This window comes from Rhineura floridana, chromosome 9 (assembly GCF_030035675.1).
Source record: "Rhineura floridana isolate rRhiFlo1 chromosome 9, rRhiFlo1.hap2, whole genome shotgun sequence".
Lineage (NCBI taxonomy): Eukaryota > Metazoa > Chordata > Lepidosauria > Squamata > Rhineuridae > Rhineura > Rhineura floridana.
The window spans coordinates 69696567-69713537 of NC_084488.1; the positions used below are offsets into that span (position 1 = coordinate 69696567).

The window sequence follows — 16971 nt, forward strand, 5'->3', positions numbered from 1 at the left end:
ATGAATTTGTCTAATCTTCTTTTAAAGCCATCCAAGCTGGTGGCCATTACTGCATCTTGTGGGAGCAAATTCCATAGTTTAACTATGCGCTGAGTAAAAAAGTACTTCCTTTTGTCTGTCCTGAATCTTCCAACATTCAGCTTCTTTGAATGTCCACGAGTTCTAGTATTATGAGAGAGGGAGAAGAACTTTTCTCTATCCACTTTCTCAATGCCATGCATAATTTTATACACTTCTATCATGTCTCCTCTGACCCGTCTTTTCTCTAAACTAAAAAGCCCCAAATGCTGCAACCTTTCCTCGTAAGGGAGTCGCTCCATCCCCTTGATCATTCTGGTTGCCCTCTTCTGAACCTTTTCCAACTCTAGAATATCCTTTTTGAGATGAGGCGACCAGAACTGTACACAGTATTCCAAATGCGGCCGCACCATAGATTTATACAACGGCATTATGATATCGGCTGTTTTATTTTCAATACCTTTCCTAATTATCGCTAGCATGGAATTTGCCTTTTTCACAGCTGCCGCACACTGGGTCGACATTTTCATCGTGCTGTCCACTACAACCCCGAGGTCTCTCTCCTGGTCGGTCACCGCCAGTTCAGACCCCATGAGCGTATATGTGAAATTAAGATTTTTTGCTCCAATATGCATAATTTTACACTTGTTTATATTGAATTGCATTTGCCATTTTTCCGCCCATTCACTCAGTTTGGAGAGGTCTTTTTGGAGCTCTTCGCAATCCCTTTTTGTTTTAACAACCCTGAACAATTTAGTGTCGTCAGCAAACTTGGCCACTTCACTGCTCACTCCTAATTCTAGGTCATTAATGAACAAGTTGAAAAGTACAGGTCCCAATACCGATCCTTGAGGGACTCCACTTTCTACAGCCCTCCATTGGGAGAACTGTCCGTTTATTCCTACTCTCTGCTTTCTGCTTCTTAACCAATTCCTTATCCACAAGAGGACCTCTCCTCTTATTCCATGACTGCTAAGCTTCCTCAGAAGCCTTTGGTGAGGTACCTTGTCAAACGCTTTTTGAAAGTCTAAGTACACTATGTCCACTGGATCACCTCTATCTATATGCTTGTTGACACTCTCAAAGAATTCTAATAGGTTACTGAGACAGGACTTTCCCTTGCAGAAGCCATGCTGGCTCTGCTTCAGCAAGGCTTGTTCTTCTATGTGCTTAGTTAATCTAGCTTTAATCATACTTTCTACCAGTTTTCCAGGGACAGAAGTTAAGCTAACTGGCCTGTAATTTCCGGGATCCCCTCTGGATCCCTTTTTGAAGATTGGCGTTACATTTGCCATTTTCCAGTCCTCAGGCACGGAGGAGGACCCGAGGGACAAGTTACATATTTTAGTTAGCAGATCAGCAATTTCACCTTTGAGTTCTTTGAGAACTCTCGGGTGGATGCCATCCGGGCCCAGTGATTTGTCAGTTTTTATATTGTCCATTAAGCCTAGAACTTCCTCTCTCGTTACCACTATTTGTCTCAGTTCCTCAGAATCCCTTCCTGCAAATGTTAGTTCAGGTTCAGGGATCTGCCCTATATCTTCCACTGTGAAGACAGATGCAAAGAATTCATTTAGCTTCTCTGCAATCTCCTTATCGTTCTTTAGTACACCTTTGACTCCCTTATCATCCAAGGGTCCAATTGTCTCCCTAGATGGTCTCCTGCTTTGAATGTATTTATAGAATTTTTTGTTGTTGGTTTTTATGTTCTTAGCAATGTGCTCCTCAAATTCTTTTTTAGCATCCCTTATTGTCTTCTTGCATTTCTTTTGCCAGAGTTTGTGTTCTTTTTTATTTTCTTCATTCCGACAAGACTTCCATTTTCTGAAGTAGACGAACAACAGCTTTGGAAATCACCCTATCAAGATATGTTTTCATACTGGTCTTTTCTTCGCACGTGTCCATCAGCACTCGCTCTTTTAAACAGAACTGCAATTAGCTCTGACCAGGCGGCTCAAAACCCTTTCCTAAATATGAGAAAGCACGAGTCTCATTGGAGGAGGCTGCACGTGTTGCGTTCTAACAGCGAGACCGGTGAAGTGAACCGCTGTTGCGTTAGCAATGATAGGCATGGAACCCTCCGCTGTAATTGGCTTTAAAGGCTATGAGCGCCGGGTCGTGATTGGTTGCGACTGAGCGGCGCGTGCCAAAGCACCTGCTTCTCGACGCTGGCTGTTTCAGGGGAGTGGCGCATGCGCGCTTGGCCGTTGAGGTGATGCGCTCTGACAAGCCGCCGGGATTTTGCCGGGGAGACGCTGACTGGACCGTGATTCGCAGACGGTAACGGCTCTGTGGCCTTTCAGGGATCACAGGTGGGGGCGCCCTGCTAATGGGTGTCTGTGTTACCGGTGGCAGAGGAGAACGAGGATATCCTGAAAGGGTACTGAGGCTGCGAATGACAGAAGGGGAGAGGGTGGTGAGGGTTTCCTAACTGTGAGGTCTTTGTAGAAGAGCCTTCCTCCATCCTTCTCTTTCCCCGCGTTCGGGCGCAGCCGTTATTTTGCTGTTAGCTTTTAAAGATTGTGAGGCTTTTGTACGAGCCACCTCTGTCCTCCTCTTTCCCTTACACGCACAGCCTGCCGCCCGAAGAAGCAAGACATCTTGCCGCCCGGCCTCGGCTCGCATCCCTCAGCCCCATAGCCACAGGGCGGTGCAGAGTCAGCCCTTTTCCCGGTGGCAGCGTTGCCTCCTCAGGGAGGTTCCTCCTAGGGGGAGACGCGAAGATCTACACCAATTAAGCGTTTTCTGTCTGAGGAGAGGGACGCCCGGGTTGGTGGTGTCGATGGCTGTTGCTGCAGTAGCAACACCAACCGCTTCGGAGCCAGGACGATCCGAAGACTGCATAATTACCTGCCTGCAGCGGGTGAAGTTGTTGCTAATTGTAGCTAATCGTCTCATTTCTACTTGTTTGTTTGGTATCATCAAGCAACTAAGAAGTTGGCTTCATCTTCAACAAATGGTGGCGGCAGATTCACAGATGGGAGACCCAGTTTGGGGAGGGGGAGAAATCGCTCTTCATCGTAGTAAATAGATTGCCTCAGAAGTTTAGCGTCTTGTGGGCCTGGATCTGTTTGGAGCCAGTATATTGGAGTTGAGCGGGAACCGAATTCTTGCTCTGCCAAGAAGATCACTGTGTGACCTTGGCCCAATTACACACTCTTAGTCTGACCTATATGCCCCATGACGGTTGTCACGTATTGTTGTCCTGACCTCCTTTCAGAATGGGTGGGGAATTTTTTTTAAATAAAATCATATATTTACTAATGGTGAACTCAGTTCTCTTAACAGTCTGTTCTCATATAGCCAAGGGGTGCCTCCAGCTTGTCAGTATTTTGCAGGAGGAATTCAAGTGCATAGCAGAACTTTAGATTTGTGGATTTGTTACACTAGAAACATTTTAATCTACTTGCCTTTATGTATTTTTAGAACTATCCTCATCCCCAGGCCTTTGAAAATTGTGACTAAGCTTTTAGATTTTATTCTTCTTCTGATGATTTATGTATTCGACTTCCTTGCTGATTTTTGTTGTTGGTTTAGCAGTTTTGTTTAATTCAATTTTATTTTATGTGTTTACTGTTCGTTACCCTATGAGTAGTAATACTGAAGAGCGGAGTAAATCTCTTACATAGGTAAAATTAAACATTTCATGGCTCACTGACTGATGTCAACTTGGAGTTCTTCTCCTGAGCTGCTAGCCTTCTCTTTTGAATGGTCTTTCCATATTTTTAGCATACAAGTGCTGACCTGTGCAACACTCCTACACAAATACTCCCAAGAATGATATAAGCATTGTTTCATTTTAATCTTCCCTTTTATGTCTTTATCAAAGTAAAATTTTGAAGGTTTTTCTAAAATGCTAGCAAATAACTAGCAGAAATAGGTCTGCTAACTAAAATTTGAATAAACTACAAAATAATAAATATTACTTGTTGCATCTAGTTCTCTGCTTGGCTTTTGTGCTTTTTGTGTAAGCGATACATGTCAGTGATTACACAGTTTTGGCATGTGTGTGCTAGACTTGATATGCACTCAGGATCTGTTCATGTAATGTCAAACCTGTGGATTTCTGGAGGCAGAACAGGTATGCTGTGCCCAAAGATGGAGAGCAACTTTTTCCAAGGAAAGGGGCAGCACTAGAAAGACTAAAAACCCCAAAAGTAGACACAGGTACTCAAACAAAGTTGATTTTAGTATTTGTGTGTGTGTGTTATGTGTTTTCAAGTTGATTACGACTTGTGGCGACCCTATGAATCAGTGACCTCCAATAGCATTTGTTCAGATCTTGTAAATTTAGGTTCTGTGGCTTCCTTTATGGAATCAATCTATCTCTTGTTTGGTCTTTTCCAAGTCTCTCCTCTCTCTTTAAGTCCCCAATCACAGAGACTTTAAGGCAGCCCCCACACTCCTGTCTGAGCAAATGGGAGGGCAGGAGCTGCCTTAAAGCCTTTCTGAAAGCTTCTTTGAAGTGCTTCAGAGGCATTTTTTCACAGGCCTTTAATCTCTGCCCCACTGGTGAACGGGCATTAAATCCTGCTTCAGCTGTCTGATCTTGTTTCTGCTGGGAACAGGATCGTGCTGCTAAGGCAGGATTAAGCCCTGTTCTCCTGCCTATCAGTTGACACCACTAGTGAAAATAGTGGGGGAAATGGCCTCACTAGCGGGGGAAATGGCCTCATAGGCTAAATTAGCCCTCAGGCCACAAATTCCCCACCTCTCCTATATACACTTGGGATCTTTTCTGAAAAGCCCCAGTGATGCCTTTTTCAACATGTGCTTGTAAGTGTGGTGTAGTGGTAATGGTTCCAGACTAGAACTGGAAAGACCCAGGTTCAAACCCCACTCAGTCATGGGTATTGTTAGGCAATTCATTATCTCTGTCTAATCTACCCCTCAGTGGTTATGAGGATAGCATAGTGGGGAGAGATCAATGTGAGGAATAGAACCTTGACTTTCTTGAAGTAAGGTTAGGATAGAAATGTACTAAATTATTTTCATATTGATCTGAAGTGAGTAGGCATGTATAGGGTATTTTTTTTACTTTTGCTGTTATTTAGCTGCACCTAGATATCCCAGAATGTGTATTTGTTTGTAGCGTTTCTATTGTGGAAAAATTTCCCCCTGTTCCCTCAGACTCTTTGAAATTGTATTCATTTCCAGTTCAGCAAGTTTCAAATGAGTGAGAGAAAATGACACTAAATTCAAAGTTAATTGTGGCATGCCTGGGTAGAAAAGCTACAAACCCCCAACTTGTTTATTATTTTTGAGAATTTCTACCAGATTTTTGTTTTATGAGTTCATTTCTAGTTAACCTTTCACACTTTTAACTTCTATACAAATATTGGCATGCCCAAAAATGAAATTTGTCCATTGTATATGCTATCCATTGCTTGAGCTTTCATATACAGTGAAGCAGTGGCCTGAATCTTTCCCAGTTACTGTTTCTGTGTATTTCGAAGTGAAGGACAGCTCATAAAAATGAATGGGATGTGTAACTTCACTACTACGATGTGTGTAGCTATTTTACCAGGGTATCTATGAGGAAATATAGGAAGTTGCCTTATACTGAGTTAGGCCATTGGTCCATCTAGCTCAGTATTGTCAATGCTGCTCTCTAGGATTTCAGACAGGGTTCTCTCCCAGTCCTACTTGCAGATGCTAGGGATTGAACCTGGGACCTTCTGCATGCAAAGCAGATGCTCTACCAGTGAGCTGCAGCCCTTTTCTTGGTGCACTTTAGTGGCCCAGCTAGATAGGAAGAGGCATGGAAAGTGGGAATCAGTCAGTAGATGAGGTGACTTGATGGTAGATGCTGGCCAGGGCTGGGGCTGGGGGTTAGGACAGGAGGAGCTGAAGTGCTGTTTGGAAAGTGTGCAGGAACTGAGTGGGTAAGAAGATTCAGTGCTGGGATATGGAAGCTGGACTAGTGTTCTCAATTTGGTATTTTTAGGACAGTAGTGGAACAGAAACAGCGCTGGTTGCAATAAACGAAAAATCATTGCCTCCTTATATCCCTACTGTCTCCCCACATGCCTGTGTTAATCTTTGGAAGCTGTATATTATAAAACAAAAACAATTTCCCAACACCCAGAAATTTCTGTCTTTGCAATCTTATTTTACAGGTAGCCAGGATGCTGTTCCAGTGGAATTGGCTGTGCTTCAGTGTCTTGCTGTTAAGTTCAGTAGGTGCAGAATCTGAAGTTTCAGAAGTTGAAGATTTTGACAAGAATTCAGAAGATACTAATGTTGACAAAGGCACACCATCCCTCGAGGTAAGATTTTGGGTTAAAAGAGGACAACATCCAACATATTTTTGCCTCCTAGTTTTTGTTGAGAAGAAAAGGGCTCTTGCTGAGTTTTGAATATTTGAAGTAGAAAGCATTCATTCACATGAATCATACCATGTGGGCAGGGCTTGCTGACAAGAGCAATGATGCTCTATCAGATAACTGGCCATGACTATTACAAAGAAGCTGCATCCAGTCTGTAATCTGTCTTACATTTGAACATGATTTCTGGAGAACATGAATATAGCTGCTTACACGTCATAATCTTAACCACTTTGGGGAAATTCCCATCCATAACATGTATGTGGTGCTGTACCACACAGGAAAAAAAACCCCATAGCTTTCTCTAGACTTCCTCTTTGCCTATAAAATGTTTGAATACTCTTTCTGGCTCTTGTAATAAAGTTCTAGTTCATAGTGTTTGTAAGTTTCAGAAACTAGATTATGAATATCATTGACGCATTTGAAGAAAGTGTAAATATAAAATGTGCTTAATTCTATTGTGTAATGCTCTCTTGTTTTTAACCACTTACATGTAGAGATGGAAAGATCTGTCAGTGTTGGTGCTCTTTGTCTCTCACTTTTCCAATCAAAAATTTAGTTCTCCACATTTCTGCAGCAGTTTTGATTTTTTTAAAAAATCCTCATTTCTTCACTTCTTCAGTGTTTTCGTGTGAATTTCTCCTAATAAACACCTTACTTTCAGTTTTGATTGATGTACACATTTTACAAGGAATTTCTCTAAATATAATAATTAAGTTTTGTATGTTTTCACTAATACATTTATTTTTATGCACTTTCCCCTAATGTATGCGTTTTTGTAAACTTTGGTTGGAGAACTGCATTGTAAAATTCAGAAAAGTATGAATTTCAAAGGAATGGATGTTCTGTTTCTGTTCTCGTATTGTCTGGGAAAGTGCAAATTTGATAGATTCATCTTTAAATGCAAACTGAATTAAATTTCTCCTCCCCCCCCTACTCACCTGGTTACCACAGGCAACTAGGAATTTTACTTAAGTGAATGAGCAGGCTTCCAGAGGAGAGACAGTGCATTTAGTCCTTTCTCTCTCAGCTGACTACATTGCTGTACTGCACATGGAGGAAGGCACTTTGCCTGCTCTTGCCAAGCAGAGAAACCAAGTGAACTCTGGCAGAGCATGGAGTGCTTCATCCATCTTCTGGTAACCCACTCTATGTCCAGAAGGTGAAACCCTCTCCTACATGTCAAACATAGAAACTAAGAGGGTTGGTGGCAGAGGGAATGAGCTTTCTTTCCCTTCACCATCAAACTCATTTTGTTGTAAACTGCCCAGAGAGCTTCGGCTATGGGGCGGTATATAAATGCAATAAAATAAATAAATAAACCACCTGTGTTTCTAAACTAAATGCACAGCAGGCAAAGTTAGTATCCTGTATGTCTAGCACAGAAATGCTATGGGTGGTTGCAAATTCACTCCTTTGATGCCAGCCTGTTGTGTCTTCTAGCCTGAAAAATGTTCTAGGGTCTGGAAAAGGAGAGATGGATTACTCAATCCATCCTCCACTAACCTGTTTTATGAGTAAAATTGAGGCTAGTAACTTTTGGGTATTAATTTATAAAAGATTTCAGATTAACATATTAGCACTCTCTGGCTGTTTTTAAAAGAGAGCAATTCAAAAAGCTATTGCATGTCATATGGTTTTTCTACAAATTCAAAATGTAGAATCTTTTATCATCTTTGTGATCATAGTCACAATCTTCTTGTTTGCTTTATGCATTTTATGGATTAGGCTCCTTATGAAAATCATTCTGTAATAAATGAGTTAGTTATTTGCAGTTGATGCAGTAAGTTCAAAAATATTTAATTAATTTGACTTAACACTCAATATATTTTACTTGAATGTAACAATTCTGATTCTAAATGATTTTTGTAAATATTTGGTAGGTTGTATATAAGACGCCGGTGCCTACTGGTGAAGTGCATTTTGCTGAAACTTTTGATGATGCAGTGTTGTCTGGGTAAGAGTATTTTAAAGGAAACATTATATTCAGGAATATTTACGGTTTAATTGATGAACACCATAAGCGGTTGAATCTGAGAATACCTATTCAGATCTCATTGTTTGAGGAATTGTTTCAAGCTGTTGGGAGGTCATGTTGAATACTACTTACAGAAATAATAAAAACTTCTTAGTACAGTTTTGCCATATTTGATTTAAAATGTTTAGTATTGCTTTCTGAAAAGAGAAAAAAATTCTCTGTTTTAGTAAATATATTTACTTCAAGTTCAAGCATTAAAATTTATTTATTTTATTTATTTAGTTTAATTTATATACCGCCCTAAGCCCAAAGGCTTTCTGGGCGGTGTACAAAAAGATAAAACTTTTCAAAGGGTAAAGGCTTCTGAAAAGAAGGAATGCAATATCAGTATATCAGTTAATTAGATGGGTTTGTTACATTTGCAATCTCATAAAAAGGTGGCCCTGATTGAGTACCAGATTTTTAATATTAACTCTTTGGGTGCAAGTATTTTACAAATCAATAGGTGGAAAAAGCTGTTGTACAAGATGTATTGTGTCTTTGCACAGAAGGGAATGCCTCTTTGAGAGGTCTGCATTATCTAAACACATTTTTTTCTTCAAATCTGTTTTATTCAGATGCATATAGCTTCTATTGGTTCAACACTTTTATGAATAGACATGCTGTCTACATATACAGGGGAAAGAGGTTGGAGCAAGGTGAGAATGAGGTCATAGAATAGACTGTAGTTGGGAACAATTTATAAATAACTCCTGCCATCTAATAAGAAACACTGTATATGTAGATAGCTACTGAATTCGGTGGTAATTTCTACTTATTTATTGGACTTCTACCCCACTTTTCCATTTGTAGAATGCCTCGTCCCATATACCCCCAAACAATCACTGCATTCTGCAGGAGAAGGCATCTTTCAAATACCATCCTGTCAGGAGTTCTATTCCACACGATGTTGGAATCGGGCTTTTAATGTGGTGGCACCTACTCTTTCGCACCTTCTCCATTGTCTATTTCGTGCCTGCTAACGATGTTCATCTTTCACAAGCCTTCTAAATCTTAATCCCAGTTCGTATCTGTTTTGGATTTGAATTGATTCTGCATATATGCTGTTTAAACTATTTTTATATCTTGTAATATATATATATATGCAATTGTTTTATCTGATTTTTTTTCTGTGTAACTATTTTATATTTGTTATATTGTAAATCACTTTGGGATGTCTCATGGGAACCGATTCATAAGTGAAACCAATAACAATAATAGACACCACAATGTTTTACAGTACAAATAATAAAATACACATATTAAATCTGAGAAAATGCTAGCAAAATAGACATTTCAAAGAGGGCATAAAAGTTCAATGTCAATTAAATAGTTCAAAGCCCAGGGGGGAAAAGTGTTTTAGCTTAGCTCTTGCTCATCTGGGAGCCACATCTCTGTTGAGTAGTCTGCCTTATTCTTGGTTCTGCTACACCAGAACCAGTGGGAACCTCTGGCCCACAAGTCCAACAGAAGTCCCAATCGGACCCAATTTCCCCCAAACTTCGCTTACCTGCCCCACACCTGACATCATATGTGATACCAGGTGTGGAGCTATAAAGACATGGCTACAAAAGCAACAATCAGAAACTAAAAATGCTCCCAATTCCTTGGCATGCAGGGCTCGTTGATAGTGCCAATCAAGTGAAGTTGTAATCTGACATCATGACAACCTCAGGAGTTGACAAGTGGTAGTCCTGCCTACCTGTTAGAAATGGCCTGGTTCCTGATCTAGCCCTTGAGCTGAAAAAGGTTCCCAACCCTGTGATACTTTCCTTTGGGTTGTTATTCATTATACAGCCACAAGAGTGGCTGTATGCTATAGCCAATCACATTCCGCAATGTTAAATTGAAAATACCCCCATGCCATTCTGATGCTTCCCATAAGCTTATTTCAAAGCAAAACCTTACAAAACTTATAGTCCTGAACTCAGAAATGCTTGCTTAACAATCCTCTCAGTTTTCATGGTGATAGGCAAAACAGTCAGAGAGAATAGACAGTTCCAATTCTAAAAAGAGAGAAAAAACCCCAAAGCCCTTCTTGACTTTTTTCTGTCAGTTCTTATAATCTCATGAAATTCACTAAAAATCAGCCATGTTCACAGAGTACCTGTAATCCTGTTACTGACCTTGCCCCATACTCTGACCTTCATCTTCTGCAGTTTAAAAGGTAAAAAAATGCCTGTCTGATTTTTAATTAAGAAATTTTGCGTTGAACTGAATGATAGTGTCAGGCAGGCTCATTAAGAACCAACTGTCAGTGTTCTAAAAGCCAGACTCCCAGCTGCTTGGCTTGCCTAATCGGGGCCACACCCACACCAGACTTTGAGTTCACTTGAGACAGTAATGGCTTCCCCCAAAGAATCCTGGGAAGTGTAGTTTGTGAAGGGTGCTGAGAGGAGACTCCTATTCCACTGACAGAGCTCCAGCGGCCAGAGTGGTTTAACCGTCAGCCACTCTGATTGAAGGTCTGTGAGGGGAACCAGGTGTCTCCTAGCAATGCTCAGCATCCTTAACTAACTACACTTCCTAGGGTTCTTTGAGACAAGCCATGACTGTCCAAAGTGAACTAAAGGCCTGGTGTGGATGTGGCCAGGGACAGCTTTGGTTTAAACTTGGGTGAGAGGCTACATGCGCCTGTGGTAGAATAAAAAGGTGGGGGAAATGATACCGTTCACAATGTTTTCCTTTTGGAAAGGAAAGGGGCTTCCTTTCTGCCCAGTGCCCACCCACCCAATCTCCTCCCCTCCTTCTACCCTCCCTGTCCCTCCCCTGGGTCATTGTTGGACTATGACCTGGGAGACCAGGGTTCAAATCCCCACACAGCCATGAAGCTCACTGGGTGACCTTGGGCCAGTCACTGCCTCTCAGTCTCAGAAGAAGGCAATGGTAAAACCACCTCTGAATACCGTTTACCAGGAAAACCCTATTCATAGGGTTGCCATAAGTCGGGATCGACTTGGAGGCAGTCCATTTTCAAACATGATTGCATAGAAATAAATCCCATTGAACTCAAAAAGTATGGAACTGATCAAACCCACCCTCCCTTCTCCTCTCTCCTATCCCCTCTCTCTTGCCCCTTCCCTCCCCCTTCCTTTGCCCCTCCTTCTCCATCCCCTTCCAATCCCCTCCTCCCCCTCCCCTTCTTCCCATGGTCAGTTTACCTATCTTAAGCATGATTGCACAAGAGTAAATACCACTGAACTCTATAAGCATGCAAATGATCAAACGTCCCCTCCCCTCCCCCTTCCTTTGCCCCCTTCCCATCTGCTCTTTCCCCCTCCCCATCCTCCTCCCCCATGGTCAGGTTTACCTATCGTAACCATGATTGCATAGGAGTAAATCCCATTGAACTCAATAAGCATGCAAATAATCAGACCTGCCTTTCCCTCCTCCTCCTCTTCTCTCCCTTCTTGCTCCCCTGACCACTCCAGCCTGCCCTCCACCCGACCAGGTTTACCTAGCCTAAGTATGATTGCATGAGAGTAAATCCACTGAACTCAATCAACAGGCAAATGATCAAGACTGTCTTTTTCATCCCGTCCCCCTCCTGCCTGCTGCCATCCCCTCCCTCCTTCTCCCCCTCCCCTCCCCCCTTCTCCCCCTCCCCATCCTCTGTGGTCAGTTTCACCTATCCTAAGCATGATTGCAGGGGAGTAAATCCCACTGAACTCAATAACCGTGCAAATGATCAATCCATTCTCAGCAAACTTGCACAGGATCCCATTTCTTATCTCCCGGATTAAAAAGCAGAGAAATTCACTAATAGGCAAAAAACCTTGCGGTTTAAGAATGTACCTATAGCCCACAGATATTCCTATCAAACTTTAAAAAGCAGGGAAATTGGGCAGCTATAGTGAATGCACCAGGGGAGCAGGAAACCTGACCTCCTCTCTGAGATATTGTACTGCTCTACAAATTTGTCAAAATGCAAACACAATTTGGGTTGGTCTTTCACAGTCCAATCCACTTGCTGTGTAGTTTGCAAGAATTTGGTAACGTGCCTCTGAGCATATGGTGAGTGGTGGCAACACCTGCAATCAGCTCAAATAACAGAAACAAGACACGTGCTGTGCTGATCTTGTTTTAGCAGGGAGGAACCAACAATATTATAACGGTCAATATAGTTCAGATAGTCACTTTAAATGTTTGATTTACTTTGCAATTTTAGTGAAGTTTCCTATAGTAAATCTTTCTCTTTTGGTTCTGTTTCTGTGAATATGTGAAGTACAGCAATGCTTTGCAAAAATTTCACTAAAAATCTCCAAAAACAACTGTGGAATCATGTCAGTGACTGTTCTGCAGAATAGTCTTCAATGGGCATGAGGAGTGTCTCGGTTTGCACAAGGTAAAATAGTGGGAGGTGAAATATATTCTTGCACATTTCTAGGTGTGCTCTATGTTTTTAATTGACCATGCCCACCTTTCTATAAGTGGAATGCTTTAAGCATAGCAGACTGAAAACGTGCATCTTGGGCAGGCCAAGTTTGTTTTTTCCAATAGCTAGAGTCATTGCATAAGTACATATTGTTTAGCAACGTATTGTAGTCAGTCTGATTTTACTTCAAACTGCAGCTTCATATCCAACTGTTAATGCACCCAAACTAGAAATAGAACATAACCTCCAGTTTGAAACACAAGACTGTCTTCACCATCATATGACATTTACCAATAAAAAGGCTTTGAAATTAATAAAAATAAATTTGACACAGATTTCTACGATGAATAATAAGGGAAATAAATTTTTTTAGATTAGATTCTCTGTAGAAACTTTAGTAACACAGGAAAGAAGCAAAGTAAGAACACCAACAAACATACAAAAATATAATTCTCCATCTTTGGAGATGGCAGGTGTTGCCATCACTCGCCATATGCTCAGAGGCACATGTCACCAAATTCTTCCAAGCTACACAGGAAGTGGATTGGACTGTGAAAGACCAACTCAAATTGTGTTTGCATTTTGACAAATTTGTAGAGCAGTACAATATCTCAGAGAGGAGGTCAGGTCTCCTGCTCCCCTGGTGCATTCACTATAGCTGCCCAATATCCTTGCTTTTTAAAGTTTGATAGAAATATCTGTGGACTGTAGGTATGTTCTTAAACGGCAAAGCTTTTTGCCTTTTAGTGAATAAACAACTAAAACGTGCTATGTGCTGTACACAGATTAAAAAATGAGATAGTCTTTCACCAGTGTTACAGGCTGTGAACACACTAGTTGCCAAAACAAAGCATTTTCATTTGCCACACCTGGAGGGGGAATAGGTTGATCTGCCAATCAATTGCAAAATCTCTTTAAAGCTGAATTTAAAAAAACAAAAACACTCAAGCTGCTCCAACCAGGTTTTACAGTAAAAAGGGGTATGGTTTAACTAGTGTCATGTGCCCCCGTTTTCAGAAGAGAGAGGTGGAGACACACTGGAACCGGAAGACAAGTGAGTGTGTTTGTACCCACAATCTCAAAAAATGCTATCAAAAAGAGAAAAATTGAGAGCAAGAAGGAAACAAGAAACTCAGGTATTAGTTCTTAAAAGTTGCATAGTTCTTATAATGACCAGCTTGAATGGAAATAGTTCAAGAAGAGGAGGAGCCAAAAAGCAGCTGATCTCTCAGCTGAGAAAATTGAGCGGACCTTGCTGTCCCTTTTCTCTGATGCAGCCAGATGGAATGGCTGATAGTACATAGCAGTTGAGAGACAGGAGAACACAAAGGGAACATGGAGGTTCAGCCTTCTGATATACTAGCTGTCTTACATGCAGGAAGTCTCTTATATGAAGGAGCATTCAGAAATGGCATCCTCCCATACTTGCAGTCTGAAGTGATATGAAGCTTTTATTACCTATTGCCTCATTCTGCTGCAATTGTAAACCAGGCCAAATATTTCTTTGTGACAATCACTTTGAGAAGTAACAGCCCTTCTCAAAACCCCCTTGGCATACTATCTAATGGAAACATTAAAATTAACCATTAAGCAAACTTGTTCTGCACTATAGAAGCTGGTATGATCTGGTCATACTGTTATCTTAACAGATGGGTTCTGTCTCAGACAAAAAAAGAGGATACAGATGAAGATATTGCTAAATATGATGGTAAGGCATGAAGTTTGTGTTTTGACAAGTGAGTGCCTTGTATAAATTATTTTCGGTTATCACATTTCTGCTTTCAGAGCTTTCTATGTGGTGTTATGTTTACTATTGTTAGTAAAGATATTCTTATTTCCTTTTAATATGGGGTGGGAAACCTTCCTGAAAGCCAGATCTGGCCTGTTTGGCCTCTCCATTTGGCCTGCCAGGGCATTTTAGAGAAGCCATGCCCATCCACTGTCATACATGATCAGGCGTGGGGCAGGTAAAGGCAGGGTGTCAAAGGAACAATTGGGAGCTTAAAGTGGGCTCCTGATGTCCCTTTGCTGGAGCAAGGCAAACTCCAAACCACCCATCAGCTGATGGGTGGTAGGAGCCTGCCTTGTTCAAGGAGGGGAAAGCAATTTCCTTTTTGTGGAAACCAGTTCTCCCTCCAAGCACTGTTCTTGAAGTCACCCCGTGCTCCTTTCCACCCCCAGCATTGGGGATGGAAAGGAGAAGTGTAGGTCAGGTTCGAAAGCATAGGACTGGCAATGACCCTTGTGCTGTGGTTCCCAAGCTTGAGAACCCCACACAAAGAATGTTGAGGGTGGGGGGAATAAGCATGTGGCATCATAATGATGCCATATGATTGGCATGTAGGTTGCCCTGGCCACCTGTCAAAGTTTGCCCACAAGGTGGGGCCACATACAGATGGGCTCCTGGAACCAAAAAGATTCCCCATTTCCATTTTGCTCACATTATAATTGAATGATGACAAAAAACCCTTCGAAGTATCCTATTGAAAGAACACATAAATAAGATGCTGTTCACTAAATCCCATTTCATGTTGCTATTAAAGGTAAAGGTGTCCCCACACTTATAGTACGAGTCGTTTCCAACTCTTAGGGTGACGTCTTGCGACGTTTACTAGGCAGACCGTATATATGGGGTGGGATTGCCAGTTCCTTCCCCGGCCTTTCTTTACCCGCCAGCATATGCCTCTGTTTTTTAAAAAAGTGACACTTGCAGTTTGACCAGTAACATAAACACAATGTTTGGATTTCTTTAAAGCAGGGAAGGAGAGCCAAGGCCCTCCAGATTTTGTCAGACTCCAAACTCCCATCAACCTCAGTCAGCATAGCCAGTGTCTGGACGATGGGTGTTCTAATCCAACGATATCTGGAGGGCTACAGGTTCCTCAGCCCTGATCTAAGCATTAGCAATGAACACAAAATGGGAAATTTTAGGTGTACATTGGCTTCTTACATTGGCCAATGTTACCATAGCTCATAATTTCTTCACATGGTAGAACAGGATTTAGATTGAAAATAAAAAGGTAACATAAGAAGATATAGCTGTACTGGCATTAGATAGTTTAATAAATGTTTTGCAAGACTACAGAATGATGGCTACAGAAAAATCTGTATGCTGTCCTATATGAGATAATCAGTCAGCTGTATGGAGGTTGTAAAAACAGTGTATCTGTACATGCTAGCAAGTGGAGGAAAGGATTAGGAATTGCTAGAATACCCATAATCCTCAAATGTTTTCCTTTTAATCGCTTTGAGTATGATTCCTGTACATGAAGTATTCACCATGGTGAAATAAATTGCCATGGTTTTAGTTCTGTTCATAGTTTGCGATTGTGTATTTTCTCTTAAGAGCTTCAGTGATAGGTATCTGATGTAGTTAAGGGATAGTAATGATAATAAGGTGTGTAATGGGAAGGAATAAGCCAGACTATTGGTCCAGTATGCTCTGCATTGATTATAAGAGTTTAAGACATGAGTCTTTTCCAGCCCTACTTGGCAATGCTAGAGATTGAACCTGGAATCTTTTTTTCAAAGTATGTGCTCTTTCACTGAACCCTTCCCTCAAATGTCCCAGTGCAGTTTGTAATACATGTAATCCCAGGCAAATGTTTTTGCTAGAAATTCACTCCAGAGAACAAATCGTATTTAGTAAAAATGAGTTGGACTAAACATGTAGGAATGGCTTGTACTGTATCATAATTGTGTTTTTGCTTGTGCTTCTCTTGCTATATTTTTTCTAGGAAGATGGGAAATAGAACCATTAAAAGAAAACACAGTGCCTGGTGATAGAGGATTGGTATTGAAATCAGTAGCAAAGCATCATGCAATATCAGCTATGTTAGCACAGTCATTTATTTTTGATAGCAAACCACTGATTATCCAGTAAGTATATATTTACACTTGATATGGTTTGCAAAATGATTTTTTAAATCGGGATTCTGCTTTGTTAAAAAAGGGGATGAGGAGCCTGTGGCCCTCCAGGTGTTGTTCTCCTAACCTTTCAACCCTGAGCAATGGTCAAGGATGAAACCTAACAGCATCTGGAATACCATAGCTTCCAAATTACTGTTACTTAGGCGTAATAGGAATTGTGTGTAGTTTCTTAAACTTCTAAAACTAAAATTACTCAGCCATAGGAACATATTGGGGGGGGGAGACAAATAAGAATTTTGCACACAGTGACTGAAATACCTGAAAGCTAGTAGCTAAGTGAACATTTAATTAATACTTGTCTCCAG

General features: G+C 41.2%; 1 protein-coding gene across 4 annotated transcripts in view; it reads left to right on the forward strand.

Annotated features, from left to right (window-relative positions):
• The first annotated feature begins 2161 nt into the window (after nt 1-2161).
• Nucleotides 2162-16971, forward strand: part of CLGN (calmegin) — a 39156-nt gene continuing 24346 nt past the window's right edge. For 2 of the 4 annotated variants that reach the window (XM_061584904.1, XM_061584907.1), the window contains exons 1-5: nt 2162-2398; nt 6138-6287; nt 8228-8301; nt 14386-14444; nt 16474-16615. In XM_061584904.1, coding sequence (XP_061440888.1) covers nt 2348-2398; nt 6138-6287; nt 8228-8301; nt 14386-14444; nt 16474-16615 — 476 coding nt within the window. In that variant the 5' untranslated portion in view covers nt 2162-2347. The remainder of the gene's footprint in view (nt 2399-6137; nt 6288-8227; nt 8302-14385; nt 14445-16473; nt 16616-16971) is intronic. The other 2 variants (XM_061584905.1, XM_061584906.1) reach the window with 2 other exon arrangements.